The following is a 13,881-nucleotide window of genomic DNA, read 5'->3' as shown; positions in this document are numbered from 1 at the left end:
GTCATTTGATCAACTGCCTAATCTACTATTATCTAAGGTGTGCAAACCTATTTCTAAAAGTGTTAAAAATTAATTAATAATTTTATTTTTAATTCTAAACATTATTGAAACCAAGACTTTTGGACATTATAGTATTTTGCAGTTATTCCATTTCTTTTATGCCTGTGCAATTTAATTTTATTGAAGTTTTAAAGAAAAGCCTTGTTATCTACTAATATTTTTTTTAAATCTTAACAGTCCTTAGTTATGTAGACACTGTAAAACTGAATGTTCCAGACTAAACATTAGCACCTCAGATAATATAATATGAGTAATAGTTGAACTGCCACAGAAGGACTACATTGACTGGACAAAAGTATTCTCGATTCAAGTAGAAGAGAAAATATTTGCTGTAAGAGAAAAACAGTTTGGAAAAAAAAAGAGACTGAGTATTCAGATGGACTTATGTTACTTATATTTTCTGTGATATTTCAATTGACATGGATATACAAAGAATGGAGAAATAAAATGACAAGTTCTGTGGCATCTTCATTTTAGCTCAGTTTGTCATTGTGCTGAAGACAGGAAAAAGAATCTTGGTTTTTCCAATTTTCACCTGGTGGAGAAGGCACTTCTCCAAATTTGACACATAAATGTGTCAAATTCTTTCACACAGGATACCTTTCTTCATGATGTAACAGTACTAATTTGTATTCTGCATTTTGTTTGAAAGTTAAGACACAATCAACATCTAATCTTTCCATATCATTTCAAAAAGTAAGAAAGCACAACTATTCAATAGCACTTCTCCCTTTTTACAAAGGGTGACTAAAACAATGTATCACCAAACTGTGTCTGTATCACTTCTATTAAGAGACCTAAATTGCTTCTCACAGTATTTATTTATGATTCACAAACAATACCAAGGCTCTGGGGAGATCAAACAGAAGTCAAAAGCAGGACCACAACCTCACTGCACTATTGTGAGCTGTTACTTACGGCTCTCCTTGCGGGGTGCTCTCAGGAACATACACAAAGTATGAGATGTTGGTGAACTGTGGTGGTCGGAATCCAGCAATTACAGAAACAGAGGCTGGGGACCCTCTGCTTCCAAGTTTATCTGCTGCTAGTACAGTCAGCAAATACTCCTTGTCCCTCACCAGTGGCAAACCTGTTGTTTTAATCCAGCCAGTGTCCTTCTCAACTTCAAATCTGTCTTCGCCACCTGAAAGGAACACGTCCACAAATTGTCACCAGTGAGAACATTTTCATTTGATTAAAATTAAGAGGAGAATACAGTGTCAATTCCCAAGCTGGCTTTGGCTTACGAGCAGCATGCACACTAAGGTTCAAAAGTTTATTTAGAACTTAGAAATCAGTCATTACATTCATCATTCATGACTGCATTTCAAAATTCCATTTCACTCTCTGGACAATTAACATTCTTCTTTATCACAGAATTATAGAATAGTTTGGATTGGAAGGGACCTTAAAGTCCATCTCATTCCATCCCCTGCCGTGGGCAGGGACACCTCCTACGAGACCAGCTTGCTCCAAGCCCTGTCCAACGTGGCCTTGGACACTTCCAGAGATCCAGGGGCAGCCACAGCTTCTGTGGCCAACCTGTTAAAGGGTCTCCCCACCTTCAGAGGGAGGAATTTCTTCCCAATATCCCACCTAAACCTACTCTCTGTCAGTTTACAGCCATTCCCCCTTGTCCTGTCACTCCAGGCCCTTCTGAATAGTCTTCATCTTTCTTTTATCCTCCAAAACTTTGCTGTCGCTTGACCCCAAGTATCCCTTACCAGAAAATACTCCACTGGAGAGGTATTGTTGCTCCTCATCTGCTCAGACACTTTTGAACTATTACTGAAGTTTCTTAACTTTACACAAAATATTATCACTGAGTTTGTGCAAGCTTTGCACAACCCAGACCTTTGAAATTTTTTTACAAATGAACCAGGAGCATGACTCCCACAAGGGTTAGGAATATTAACCTTCCTTTCACCCAACAAACTACTCCTCCACAGACTGTCTCATAAATACAGTCCCCATTGCCACCCCTTCCCAAAGCCTTGGGATTACTGAGTGCTCCAGTCCCCATCATCTCCAGGGATATATTTTGGCAAGAACTCAACTTTGCAAAGAAATCTATCCATATATCAATAAAAGCTGATCTTCTCACACATAGAGCTGAAGGTTTATCAGCCTTTTGCAGGAAGAAGGGAAAATAAAGCTGAGGCTAAAAAAGTCACAGTAGTGAGGCATCATACCCAGGGAATGGGAGGGTTAAAATTTACCTTCCAAGAGAAAATATTCTACAGTTCCATGGATCCCTTCATCTGCATCCACAGCAAGCAGCTTGTACACTTCAGTCCCTCCTGCAGCCTCAGGAGAAACCACAGCCAGGAAAGGGAAGGGCTCCATGGCCCACTCAGGGACGTTGTCATTCACATCTGTCACAGTAAGTGAGACATGCACCAGGTACCAATCCTTCCCTAAAGGTCACAGCAAAAGGAAGAAATCATTAGACAGCTACTTCATGGTACTGAGAGTAACAGAAACCTGTCAGCACCTGAGTATGCACTTCCTGCAATACTGCTGGCACATAATCCAGAAAAACCTGGAGTCTGAAGTTCTTCTGGAATGAAGAGCATCCAGGCACAATGTGGGGAAGAAATAACCAGCACAAGCACTGCTGAGCTGAAAGACTGGGGCCACCCTTATCACATACTTCTGAGATCTCTTCTTAGGAAAAATCACCCATTCTTTAATTTTCAAACTTTAATTACCATTTTTCTAAAAAGTGTTTTGTTTTTCTGAAGAAAGAAAAAAAAAGCATCTAATGTTTTGTTTACGCAAAGTTACAGCAACTCTGAATTTTGAAAGTTAAATACTTGTTGCCAAAAAATTCTAATCTACTCTAAGCAATGATTTGCCCTTATATAAAGTTCTCTGAAATCCTAATATAGTTTTCACTCCTATTTAAGCTGAAATATTATTAAATACATACAATCAAAATCCAGAGGAACAAACCACCACAAAATAGAACTTTAAAATTTTCCAAAAATCAACAGCATAAGATCCTTAAAAATCAAGGAAAAATTTATTTCCTCTTCATTTATTATACTTTTACCATTATTAAATTAACCCATGAAATAGCAGAGCACCTAACAAGTAATAAGTTTCAGCCAGGTATTGCTGAAAAGGTAGCAGAAAGGACACTTGAGACACTGATGGAGCAAAGGGTTTTTTTTAAAACCGATAATTATCAGTAATATCAGGGAGCACGGTGTGAATAAAACTTGGGCCTCTGGGCCAATCTGGCTTCCAGCAGACTGGCACTGGCCTTGTACATAGTTCTGGACAGGAGCCAAGCTGATGTTCCTGCAGGCCATATTCACTGCCTCTGGCTCCAGAAGGGTGAGCCCCATGTGGCACCAAAGGCAGCACAACTGCACTGGCACTGCACTGTGCTCCAGCCTGGAATGTGGCCCAGCCAAAACAGCCATCAACACTTACAGCATGACTTAGCCACAAGCTTAATAATGGATGTGAAGTCAGAATTTTTAAAGTTGATGGTGTTAATACTTGATTTCAATGTTGATTTATTATTTATACATACATGAAAACACACAGACAAGCACTTATTTTCAAAACAGCTCTACAGCAATTGAAACAACATGCAAAAAGGAACATCTAAAACGACCAGTTTTAATTTAAATCTAATTAATAATACAAAGACCTTAGTATTTAAGTATATATTGAAGTAGAAAGTGCTGCCAAAATATCTAATCTTGTAGACAGTGTTGTGTTGCTAAGGAAGCATGTTGCCCCAGGAAGTTCACTTAGGCTGAACTGCTGTACTCATTCTCCCTCTCTACTGCAGCATAACATCCCTCTATAGAAACATCCCTACTCCAACTAAAATCTGTTCCTTTGTGTGAGCTGTGCGTTTACAGACGTCCTCCCTTCACTCCCACAGAAGCACCACCTCCTGCAGCTTCAGCTTTCCATAGTCAGAAGTTCCTGTCTGCTGGCACGTGGCAAGTTTAGCACAGCACATCAGAATCTGCCATCTGTGAACAACCAGTTTGTGGGCTGTTGTAAAGAAAACTCCTTGGTGCTGTGACCGGCAAAGTCAAATAGAAGTTTCTTAGTTTAGGTTCCTGAGACTTAATCCATCATGACCTTTGAGTACATTCTATTTTTACCCAGAAAATTCTCTTAACAGAAAAAATCAGCAGTCACCTGGGATAATCACTGAGGCTCTCTTGAGTTCACCTTGTAAAACTCTATTAATTCATCTGTATTTTAAACCTGTGAGTACATGGCCTTATTTTGTTTCTCTAAAGAGCAACAAAAAGTGTATTGACAGTAACTTGTTAAATCCAAATTAATTTCTTTGTAATTACACCCTGTACCCAGAATCTAATGTTCCAGGGAATAACAGTTTTACAGTAGCACATATGAAAAAACAGTGCCTACACAAAACTCAGTATCTAATTTACCAAACAGTAAATTACACGAGTGATCAGTTTCCTGAAAAAGAGCCTGTATTGGGTTTGCCCATTCAACATGCCTTGCACTGCTGTAGAACATGGATACATGCAACATGTGTTCTGCTATTTTCATAGCAAAATTCCCAGTTACCATGTGCATCCAAGTCTTACAAAGCCTTCCTGACTGTGAGACCCACTGTGTGTTATGGATTACTGCACCTCTGCAGACAGAAGTGTTGGGAGGCCCAGTGTAAAGATGCTCAATTCAGCTTCTGTAGACAGAAGTTCTTTAAAACAGTGCCTGTGAAGCCAAAGTTTCCAAAGGCAAACTCAAACTGCCTCACCACAAAACACAACTGGCACTGAGGTGAGAGCACAGTTGCCTACTCTGCTGTTGCACTTCCCTTGTAGTCACCCAGGTGTCATTCCCTTCAGCATTCAGACTGACTCTGAAAGCAGCTGCTTTGCTTTCTCCTGTGTGTAGCACAAAAAAAAAAAAAAAAAAAAAAAAAAAAAAAAAAAAGGCCACAAAAAGCTGAAAAACCTTTAAAAATGCCAAATATGTCAAAAGCAGCAATATGTATATTACTTCTCACTGCTATACTAAATAGTACCAGATGTGTTTTAAATAGATGTGTTCTCAGAATGTGTGTCCCAAAAGCCCCAGGTTAGCCAGTCCAAGACTCCTGAAGAAAATGCAGAGGAAGGAACATGCTGGACATTGATCCAAGGTTAAAATACACCACAGCAGCACACACCAGGGTGAGCTTTAAATAAGTTGCCAAACACAACCAGTGACTGCTTAAACACTCCTAAGATTTTAATTAAAAGGTGTCCAAATAGAGTAGTTGCAAAAGGGAGAAGTTAATGTCAAAGTTGCCTGTCTCTTCTCAAAAGAACAGCTCTGGTGGAAGCTGCCCCAAGTTTGTAAATACCCCTATTAGCCTGGTTTGCCTGGGCATACTGTGGGCTTAAAGTAGCAGCACTAAATTAGAAGCTGGGTTAAGAACCTTTGAAAATCTGCTCCTATAATAGCAAGACCTATTGAGGATTTGAATTCTACCTTGGTAACCCTGCTAGGAGTAGAAAGGTTACTGATGTTTGTCTCTCTGGTGTCTGGAAATCACTCTCCTAATCAACCCCTGAACTCATTCTGGTTCAAGTCCTGCTAGAGTTCCTAACATACATGTATTAAGTATTCTTCTGTCAAAAAGTAAGTCCCAATTTAAGAATAATTCATTTTTATTGAAATAGTAATAAATCTGGTTACAAATCCCACTTTCATCACTCAACCAATGCCAATTCACTGAAAATTAATATGCTGTTACTTAGAACATACTTGTAACTGAGAAACGGTTGCAAGTAAGAAAACTGTGCAAAAAGTGCATAAGGACCAAGCTTAATCCTCACATACTCTAGCAAACTTTATTGCTCAAAAACTCAAAGGACTTGGGCACATTTCTCCAGGTACTTGTATTTAGCATTTAAGAGACCTTAGTGTCATTCTGACATCTTGGCAAGACCAAAGCTTTCAGCAATGTGTTGGTTACTTCTGAAACATGTGAATAACCTTAAGAATTTTGTTAGGACAGTCAGCAGGAACTGCAGTGAAGGTAATAGAAGAGACAGCATTTAAATGCCTCTCTTGACCAGCATCCGTTTCCACTGCATATGACTCTACAGATCTTATTGGTATATTATCTTCCTCCATCAACCGCAGACAATCTGATTTGTAAGAAAAAATGCTGAATAAATCATCATGATTTCCCTGATAAAGGCAGTCTGGAGGAAAATGACTGCAAGTAAGTTTTCCCTTGACTGCATACCATATATCAAAGAAAAAACTACAGCAGAAATACCACCCAGGACTGGAGTTCTCTGCAGAGACCTACAAATGTGACCTGACAACTTGTGGAAACAACATCAGGGTGTCCAGCAAAGCATGACTGGACAAGGGCTTGCCAGAGGACAACGAATGTGATGAAGAGACTGACAGCAACAATAACGTCTGTGTAATATGTGGATGTCTAGCAGGACAATGCATTAAGGATTTCAAGGTACATGTTCCTGAACATGATTTTTTTTAAGCATAACTCCACATTCTAATCAGCACAGCAAGTATTTCCAAGTTTTTGCTTGACACCACGACACACACAAAAGGCAGTCTCTGATGTTTTGTAACTGACACAGCTGCTTGCCTGCAGAACAGACCTTAAACCAGATTTTCAATTCATTTCAAATAAGGTGCTTAAAATTAATTTTCTCCCTTACTTATGAATTTTTTTTTTTGTGCTTTAAGGCAGTGGATGGATAGAAATTTTAGCAATATATACCTCCCTATAGTTCAGGTGTCTCAATGCCTCTGTCCATCAAAACATCCCCCATATGTACCTTACAGATATATTAATTATATATGTACATCAGTATATAAATAGTAACAGTACCTGATCGTGAATCCGCATTCATATATTATGATTAATAGTAGTTTATTAGTAGTATATGTGCAACAATATTGCTACATTATAGAAAAAAATAATATGTTACAATTCCACTCAAATCTTGGCAGAAACAGCTTAAAACTGATAATCCTCTGTGGATTTGGGTTAAGTCCTACAACACTCACAGAGAGGTTCTACTGAAATTATCTGTTCCCAATACCAGGCCCTGACAAGCAGTGGAGATACCTGCCACTACATCCAGCAGTGCAAGTCAACCACTGCTGAGACCCTAAGTCAGGAATCTGACCCAGGCTTCATCTTCTAAAAAGAATTTTCAAACTGTTGTGTAACACAATAGCAATTACAAATGTCTCAATATTAAATGCTAGATGTTTAACTTTCAAGCCAGGCACACCATGGATGTCTTACACAATGTCATCCATTCAAAAGAAATCCTACTCAAAGGATGGTTCTGCTAATTAGATTGTTGGCACACACACAGATTTTGCATTTGACAAATTTTCTTCCCTAGTTTCAGACAAAAGAAAAATTTAAATTACCTTCTCACAGATATTGAGCAAGAGGAGATAAAACACAAAATGGCCCTTGCTGATCATGAACATGACAGTAAGATAACACTGGAATATCTTAAGTCAAAAATGAGTATTTTTAAAAGTCACAGAGAAAATACTACTTCCTATTCAAAAGGGTAAAATCATCTTTTTATTTAATCAGAAAGTATCTTTCCTCTTATCTTTCTTCAGCATGGAAACTAATGAAAACAGGTTCTATAAGCAGATTGCTTTTCCTATGTATTTGCAAACACCACTTATTTGCCCCTCACAGTATCAAATCTAAGCCCCCTCCACAGCTCTCTTTTCAATTTATACAGAAAACTAGAACTAAAATTATAAACTCTAGTCCAGAGGTTTTTCCTACTTTAGCTGCTTAATTCCCTATTAGAGTCAATTCGTGTATCATCAAAAATCCTTCTTAGGGCAGCTCATCCTGAAGTCTGCTTTTTTTCCCCTCTGATATTCCCTTCCAGTTGGAATTACTTCCTTTTAACTTAATATTACTGACAAAAGCTGTAGCACTGAAATTCATTCCCTATCACCAAAATCAATCTTCATAATCCACTGCTGAAACCTCATCATAGGTATCTATCTATAATTGCTTATTTTTCATGCCTATCTGTGGTTGAAAACTGATAAACAGAAGGATTTATTATACTGCCTTGCTCTGAAATCCAACCATATTAGGTAAGGTAATACACTAGCTGGCCACGTTTCTGCTCACAGGAAATATATGATATGTCATCACTCATCATTTTCATCCCTTGGGGAAAAAAAAAAAAAAGAAAAACAAACAAAAAATTAAATAACTTGCTGGGAAATTTAATCATAGTAAAAATGGAAATAAATGGCGATGAGTCAGTAAAAAAATAGGGAAAGTCTCTAAAACATTTAAACAGCAGTAACAACAACAGCAACCAAACAAAACAGGAAAAAGCCTTAATACTCATATATACTATGAAGACTGGGTTACACTTCCCACATCAAATTTAAGATATACAAAGGAATTTTACAATCTCAAAATTGTGAACTTCTTGGGACTGAAAATTACAAAAAGCAACCAGGTATCTTGATGGGATAATGGTTCTCTTCTTCTTTAGGTTTTTACAGCTTTACTGAATCCAAGCTTATTTGAAGAATCTCTTCTACGATATTACCATCAATTTTCTGGGAAGGGATTTTAACATAAAGTAACATGAACCAGTTGCTCCAACCTGCTATTGCAACTGGTTATAAAGGTTCATTGGATTGCAGAGAGACAGTGCAAACGGATACATCATTTCAGACAGCAACTAGAAAAAATATTCCCCCACCTACCAATAAAGTTATACCAAAGGTGGCAGGAAGAAGGCAAAGGATTTAATACTTAATCATTCAGTTAGCAGCAACTTCTGAAGGCTCTTCTGGTTAAACCAAGCCTTGAAAATCATGCCTGCTGAAACAGTCTGACTGCAGTTTCAAATACTGTAGGTCAGAGCTGCCTCTAAACCCATCTCTTTTCACCATGTCATTTTAAAAGATGCTGTCAATCTGTGAAATCCAACATATTCTCAGACTTCTGATTGCATTAGGATTATATGACTGTCTTTTCTCTCAAAAATCCAATGGATAATTCTATAAGACGAGACTTGGAAATAAAATCCTTATATTCGTGAAAAATGTAGGCTTCTCTGCATCAGTGTAATTGATAAAACTGACAATTCCCGACATTCTGATTTTTTTAAAATCTGACAATAGAGACTATGCAGTTGACTGAACATGTCTCTGCAATTGTGGACAAACATTATACATTCCTTGAATGTTCTGAGGGAAGAGGTATTATATTATCATGATTAAACCACAATGGGTGAGAAGCTAGGCTGCTCCTGGCATTTTCAGGTCATTACAATTTATTTTTAAAAGGAGATTATAAGAGTGTTAAAAGTCTTGCAAGTCTTGAGGTTACTATTGCTATTACACAGTGCCCTAAATCCATCAGCAAATTAAGTATTCAAGCTGGTATTTTTCTTTATGGCTTGTGGGTTTTTTAGGTTGCTCCCACTTTTTACCTTAAATAGACAAATGTTTTTTGAAAACCTGGGGTTTTTATTTGGGTTACTCCAAGTTAAATGTTTGGAGTTGGTTGAGAGGATATTGAAGTTTTGAAGACTCTCTGCAAATATCATACTGTGCTATTTTAAAATGACTCTATTATATGTCATCATGTAAAATACCTAGTAAGTATAGAGTTTGGGAAGATACATTTTCAGAAAAAAAATCTTAATGCCCTAAGCCTCTAGCTGCAATCAGGAGAAATCTCTTTTACCATTTTCATACCATAACATGAGATAAAAGCTACTGGTTATTGTACCCAGTCCTACTGTATATCCTTCAAAAAATAGGACAATTATGCACAAACATTTCTCTACTGTCATTTCTGAAAACTCCTAAGGTATATGATGGGCTACTTTTAAGTACAGTAGTTTGCTCATTCATAAAACATTAACCTTCTAAAGAGATAACTTTGATGGGCTCAAGCTGGGGACAGCCCATGTTCTCTCCTAATATGCCTCATCTTTTTTGCAGACAGAATAATGACAGCCTGGCACGTCTCTGCTCCTTACCATCATACAGCTTTTAAAATAGAAGTTAAAGCAAACTAGAAAACAAAAGTAAAGAGAGCATCAGAGGAGCTCAATGATCATGACAGAAAAGAAATTAGCATAAATAACCAATTAAAAGACATTAAGGTGATCACCATATTATCAGGGACTTCCAGTGTGGCATCAATCTTCTGAGGGTGGCAGTCAGGGAAACCAAGCATGGCCAGATGTGAAATAATGACTGCAAATTAATAATCACAACAGACATCCTTAAATAACAAAACACGTGTCTTAATGAATTACTACTGATTGCCAAAAAGCATTATCATAAATAGAGAACTTGGCTAAAGCAGGAGCAGCTACTGTACGACTGTAAGATGGGAAGTTGTCATGAAATTTTTCTTAGAATTTATTGGGGAAATCCAGCTTGTTTATCACCAGTCTTTCCTGTGCAAGGAGGAAAAAAAAAAAAAAAAAGAAAAGGTAAAAATGCCACCACAATCAGTAGCCTCACCAGAGAGGCTGCTGTATGTCCTTGGATCATTGTGGCACCCTAGAATGATTTGGGTTGGAAAGGACCTTAGAGCTCATCTCATTCCACTAGACCAGGCTGCTCCAGGCCTCATCCAACCTGGCCTGAATGTTCTGTAATTTATTAGTTCTATCCAATTGTCAAATTCGTGCTGAAATTTAGTTAGATTTTGAGAAAAAGAGAAGTTCATTTCTTTTGTAGAAGATGAATGTTTGAGATGATAAACAGCCAGAAGATCTAAACAGTTTTGGTGTTCAAGTCATAGCAGTCTCAGAAAGATATTTTTAATCTGACTGCTTGGAATAGAACACAGAAAATTTCAAAATATTCAGACTGATCAAGCATCAAGATGGTGCTCCACAGTTTCCTCAGACATTCCTTTCTGCCATAAATCAGTATTCCAAGCCTGTAAACACCCATAGCTGTCCTGAATGCACACAGAACACACTTTTTTTTTTTTTTACTTAAGTGCATGAAACCCACTGCTGTTTAATGAAACCCATCTGCTGTTTAATAGATGATGATTTCAACTTAAGCTCAGCTTGAAGTGTAACTGCTGACAGCTGTAATTCATGAAAGAGGTAATAAGAAATGTAAAAGGCAAAACATCACCCAGAAGCTACTTAATTCTTAGGGATGATCCCCCCAGAATCAATACAGCTAGTAAGGGACTAAGGCCTCAGATAAAATTAAAACAGATGATCCTTGACTTCCAAGCATGAAATCCTTCAAGGTGAAAATATTACTAAAATTAGGATCTCCACTCTCTATGTTGATTTAAACAGGATAAATATATTTAAAATACAAGTGATGCTGTTAGCTGTTGGAAGGCATGTCAAACATCACTCTCAGTGAATCCCCTGATAAGAAAAAATGAATGACATCAGATTACAAAGCTAATGCCCATGGATCAAGTAAGGTCAAGGGAGCTTGAGACAGCAGGATTAGAGAGGTGGGATCTTTAATGCACTTCCCCCAAGCACTAATGGAATAATAATGGCTCCTTCTCAAATTAAATGCTACCCCATATTGAAATATTAATGTGTATGACAGTCTAAGAAATTTTACCTTCTGCTCACTGGGTAAAAACCTAAAATAGCATTATGCTTTTGCAAAGAATAAATTGTGTCCCAAGAAATTGAATGGGATAAAATCCTGAAGTGCCACAAAAAAAACATGTGAGCATAACCACTAGACCTTCCAGGCAAGGTTAACTGAAGAATATAACCCAGGGCTGAGTGATCAGTGGGGTCACCAAAGGAAACTCCTCCTCAAGGACCATGTGCCAAAAAACATGTTAAGCCCTGAAATTCTGGCATTCTCTTTAGCATTTCATGGCACAAACTAATGCATAGGGTTTTCCTGGTGTTTCCCTTTGGTTTGGGGTTGTAAAGTTTGTGTTTTGCTTTATTTTCTTTTGGATAAAATGTTTGCTAATCACAAAAAACATAAAGATTGCCAGGCCTTTCTTCAATTTCAAGTGTTTTCAGCTCTCAAGATTGATTTTTCTGTCCAGTGTCAAGACAGAACCTCACAGCACCTTCCAGTACCTGAAGGAGCCTGCAGGGAAGCCAGAGGGATACCCTTTGTCAGGAATTGCAGTGACAAGAAAAGGAGTCATGGGTACAAATTGAAAGAGGGGAAATTTAGGTTAGGATGTTAGGAAGAAATCTTTTACTGTGAGGGTGGTGAGAGACTGGAACTGGTGTCTCAGGGAGGTTGTGGATGACCCCAGTCTGGCAGTGCTCAAGTGCAGGCTGGATAAGAGCTCACCTGAAGCTGAAATACCAACCAAGGCATAACGTCCTCTCTTGTCCAGGCCCTGAAACTCCTCCACAGGCACAGGAGAACCCATTCCATTAAAAAAAAAAAATCCATTCCATTAAAAAAAGCACTCAGCATTGCAGGTCCAGATTTTTTGTTGCTACTTTCTACTGACTAATTACTGCCTCCAGAAAAAAAAAAAAAAACTATGATAAAACTAAGCCTACAAAGTATCAAAAAGCAAGAGATATACACAATGAATAAACAGAACTAGTAACATGGTACTTCTTCTACAGATTGCAGTTAATTGTACTGTAGCAGTAAAATAGACCAAATTGTTATTTCAAAGCATAAAAAAATGATTTTTTGGGCATCTACATTAAAATAAAACCATGACATTGATAACCAAAATATGTTTGGTCACAAAGCAACCACAGCATGTAATGCCCTGGTAATGATAATAATTAGTGATTTGTGCACATCACTAATAAAAATCTTAGAGCTCAACTGCAGCTTTGCCAAAAATCTCTACCCTGAATGCTGAAAAGTTCTTCATACTGCAAAAGCCCCTCAAATCTACCCCGACACAGGCAAACATACACCAGCACAAAGCCTGTGGTCTACCAAGAAATACTCCAGGCAGTGATGAGGGAGTGTGTTACACTGGTAGGTACTTGCCAGGCCAAGTGGAGTGAGCTCCCTTAACTCATACCTTCAACAAAATGCAACTCAGAGAGAGAAAACCCTTCCTTGTCATCAACAGGTGGGAAATATCTGGAACACCAACCCTACACACACTGCTGTGCTGATTATGCAGGACAGAATTGAGAGGAAGTAAACAGAAAAATATTCCAAATTCTATTTTAGCTAAAGGGGGAAAATAAACATACAGCCTGTTACATGCCACTTTAAGAAAAGTTAATTCAGGCAAAGGACATCTCCTACACAGTCCCATTTATGAACTAAAGAGTGGGGGCTGTCACAAAATAGGAAGAATCTGCTCAAAGTTGCTTTATTACCATATACCCATCTTCTTGCTACTATTTTGAGAATGCTCTGTCAGACAAAAAAAAAAAAAAAAAAAAAATCAGTTATTGTGCCCAGAGATGCATTAGGATCACTTTTGGCACAATGCTTTTAAGCACTTTTTACTGCTCTAGGTAATGAAGTGCACATTACAAATAAATCACAATAAACAACACTGAAAAGATAAAGGAAAAGAGGGTAGACTTTATATGCTAAAGTATTTAAACATCTTGTCTTATCCTCGACATCATTGCCTGGGTTGAAGAAGAGAGTAATGACAGAATTAATTATAGGCTCATTTTCAGTTCACAGTTACCAGGCAGCAAGAAGACTGGAAAGTGAAAAAAAATATTGAAGAAATTAATACAACTTTATACCACTTGAAAATAAAAAGACACCTGATATCATAAGCTCTAATGCTAGAAATCCACAGCTACTGAAATGCTTATGGTTATGTGTAATGTAATATAAGTGACCACAAAT

General features: G+C 37.7%; 1 protein-coding gene across 1 annotated transcript in view; it reads right to left on the bottom strand.

The window, feature by feature from the left end:
* The window catches only part of LOC128812718 (neural-cadherin-like), a 59,332-nt gene that overhangs the window by 41,999 nt on the left and 3,452 nt on the right, over window positions 1-13,881 (bottom strand). Inside the window, exons 2-3 of the mRNA XM_053987288.1 lie at window positions 2,280-2,477; window positions 979-1,204 (exon numbers count right to left, since the gene is read on the bottom strand). Of these exons, the coding sequence (XP_053843263.1) occupies window positions 979-1,204; window positions 2,280-2,477 (424 nt within the window). The remainder of the gene's footprint in view (window positions 1-978; window positions 1,205-2,279; window positions 2,478-13,881) is intronic.

Source organism: Vidua macroura, chromosome 11 (assembly GCF_024509145.1).
Source record: "Vidua macroura isolate BioBank_ID:100142 chromosome 11, ASM2450914v1, whole genome shotgun sequence".
NCBI classification, from domain to species: Eukaryota; Metazoa; Chordata; class Aves; order Passeriformes; family Viduidae; genus Vidua; species Vidua macroura.
This window is presented reverse-complemented; position numbering and strand designations above follow the sequence as displayed.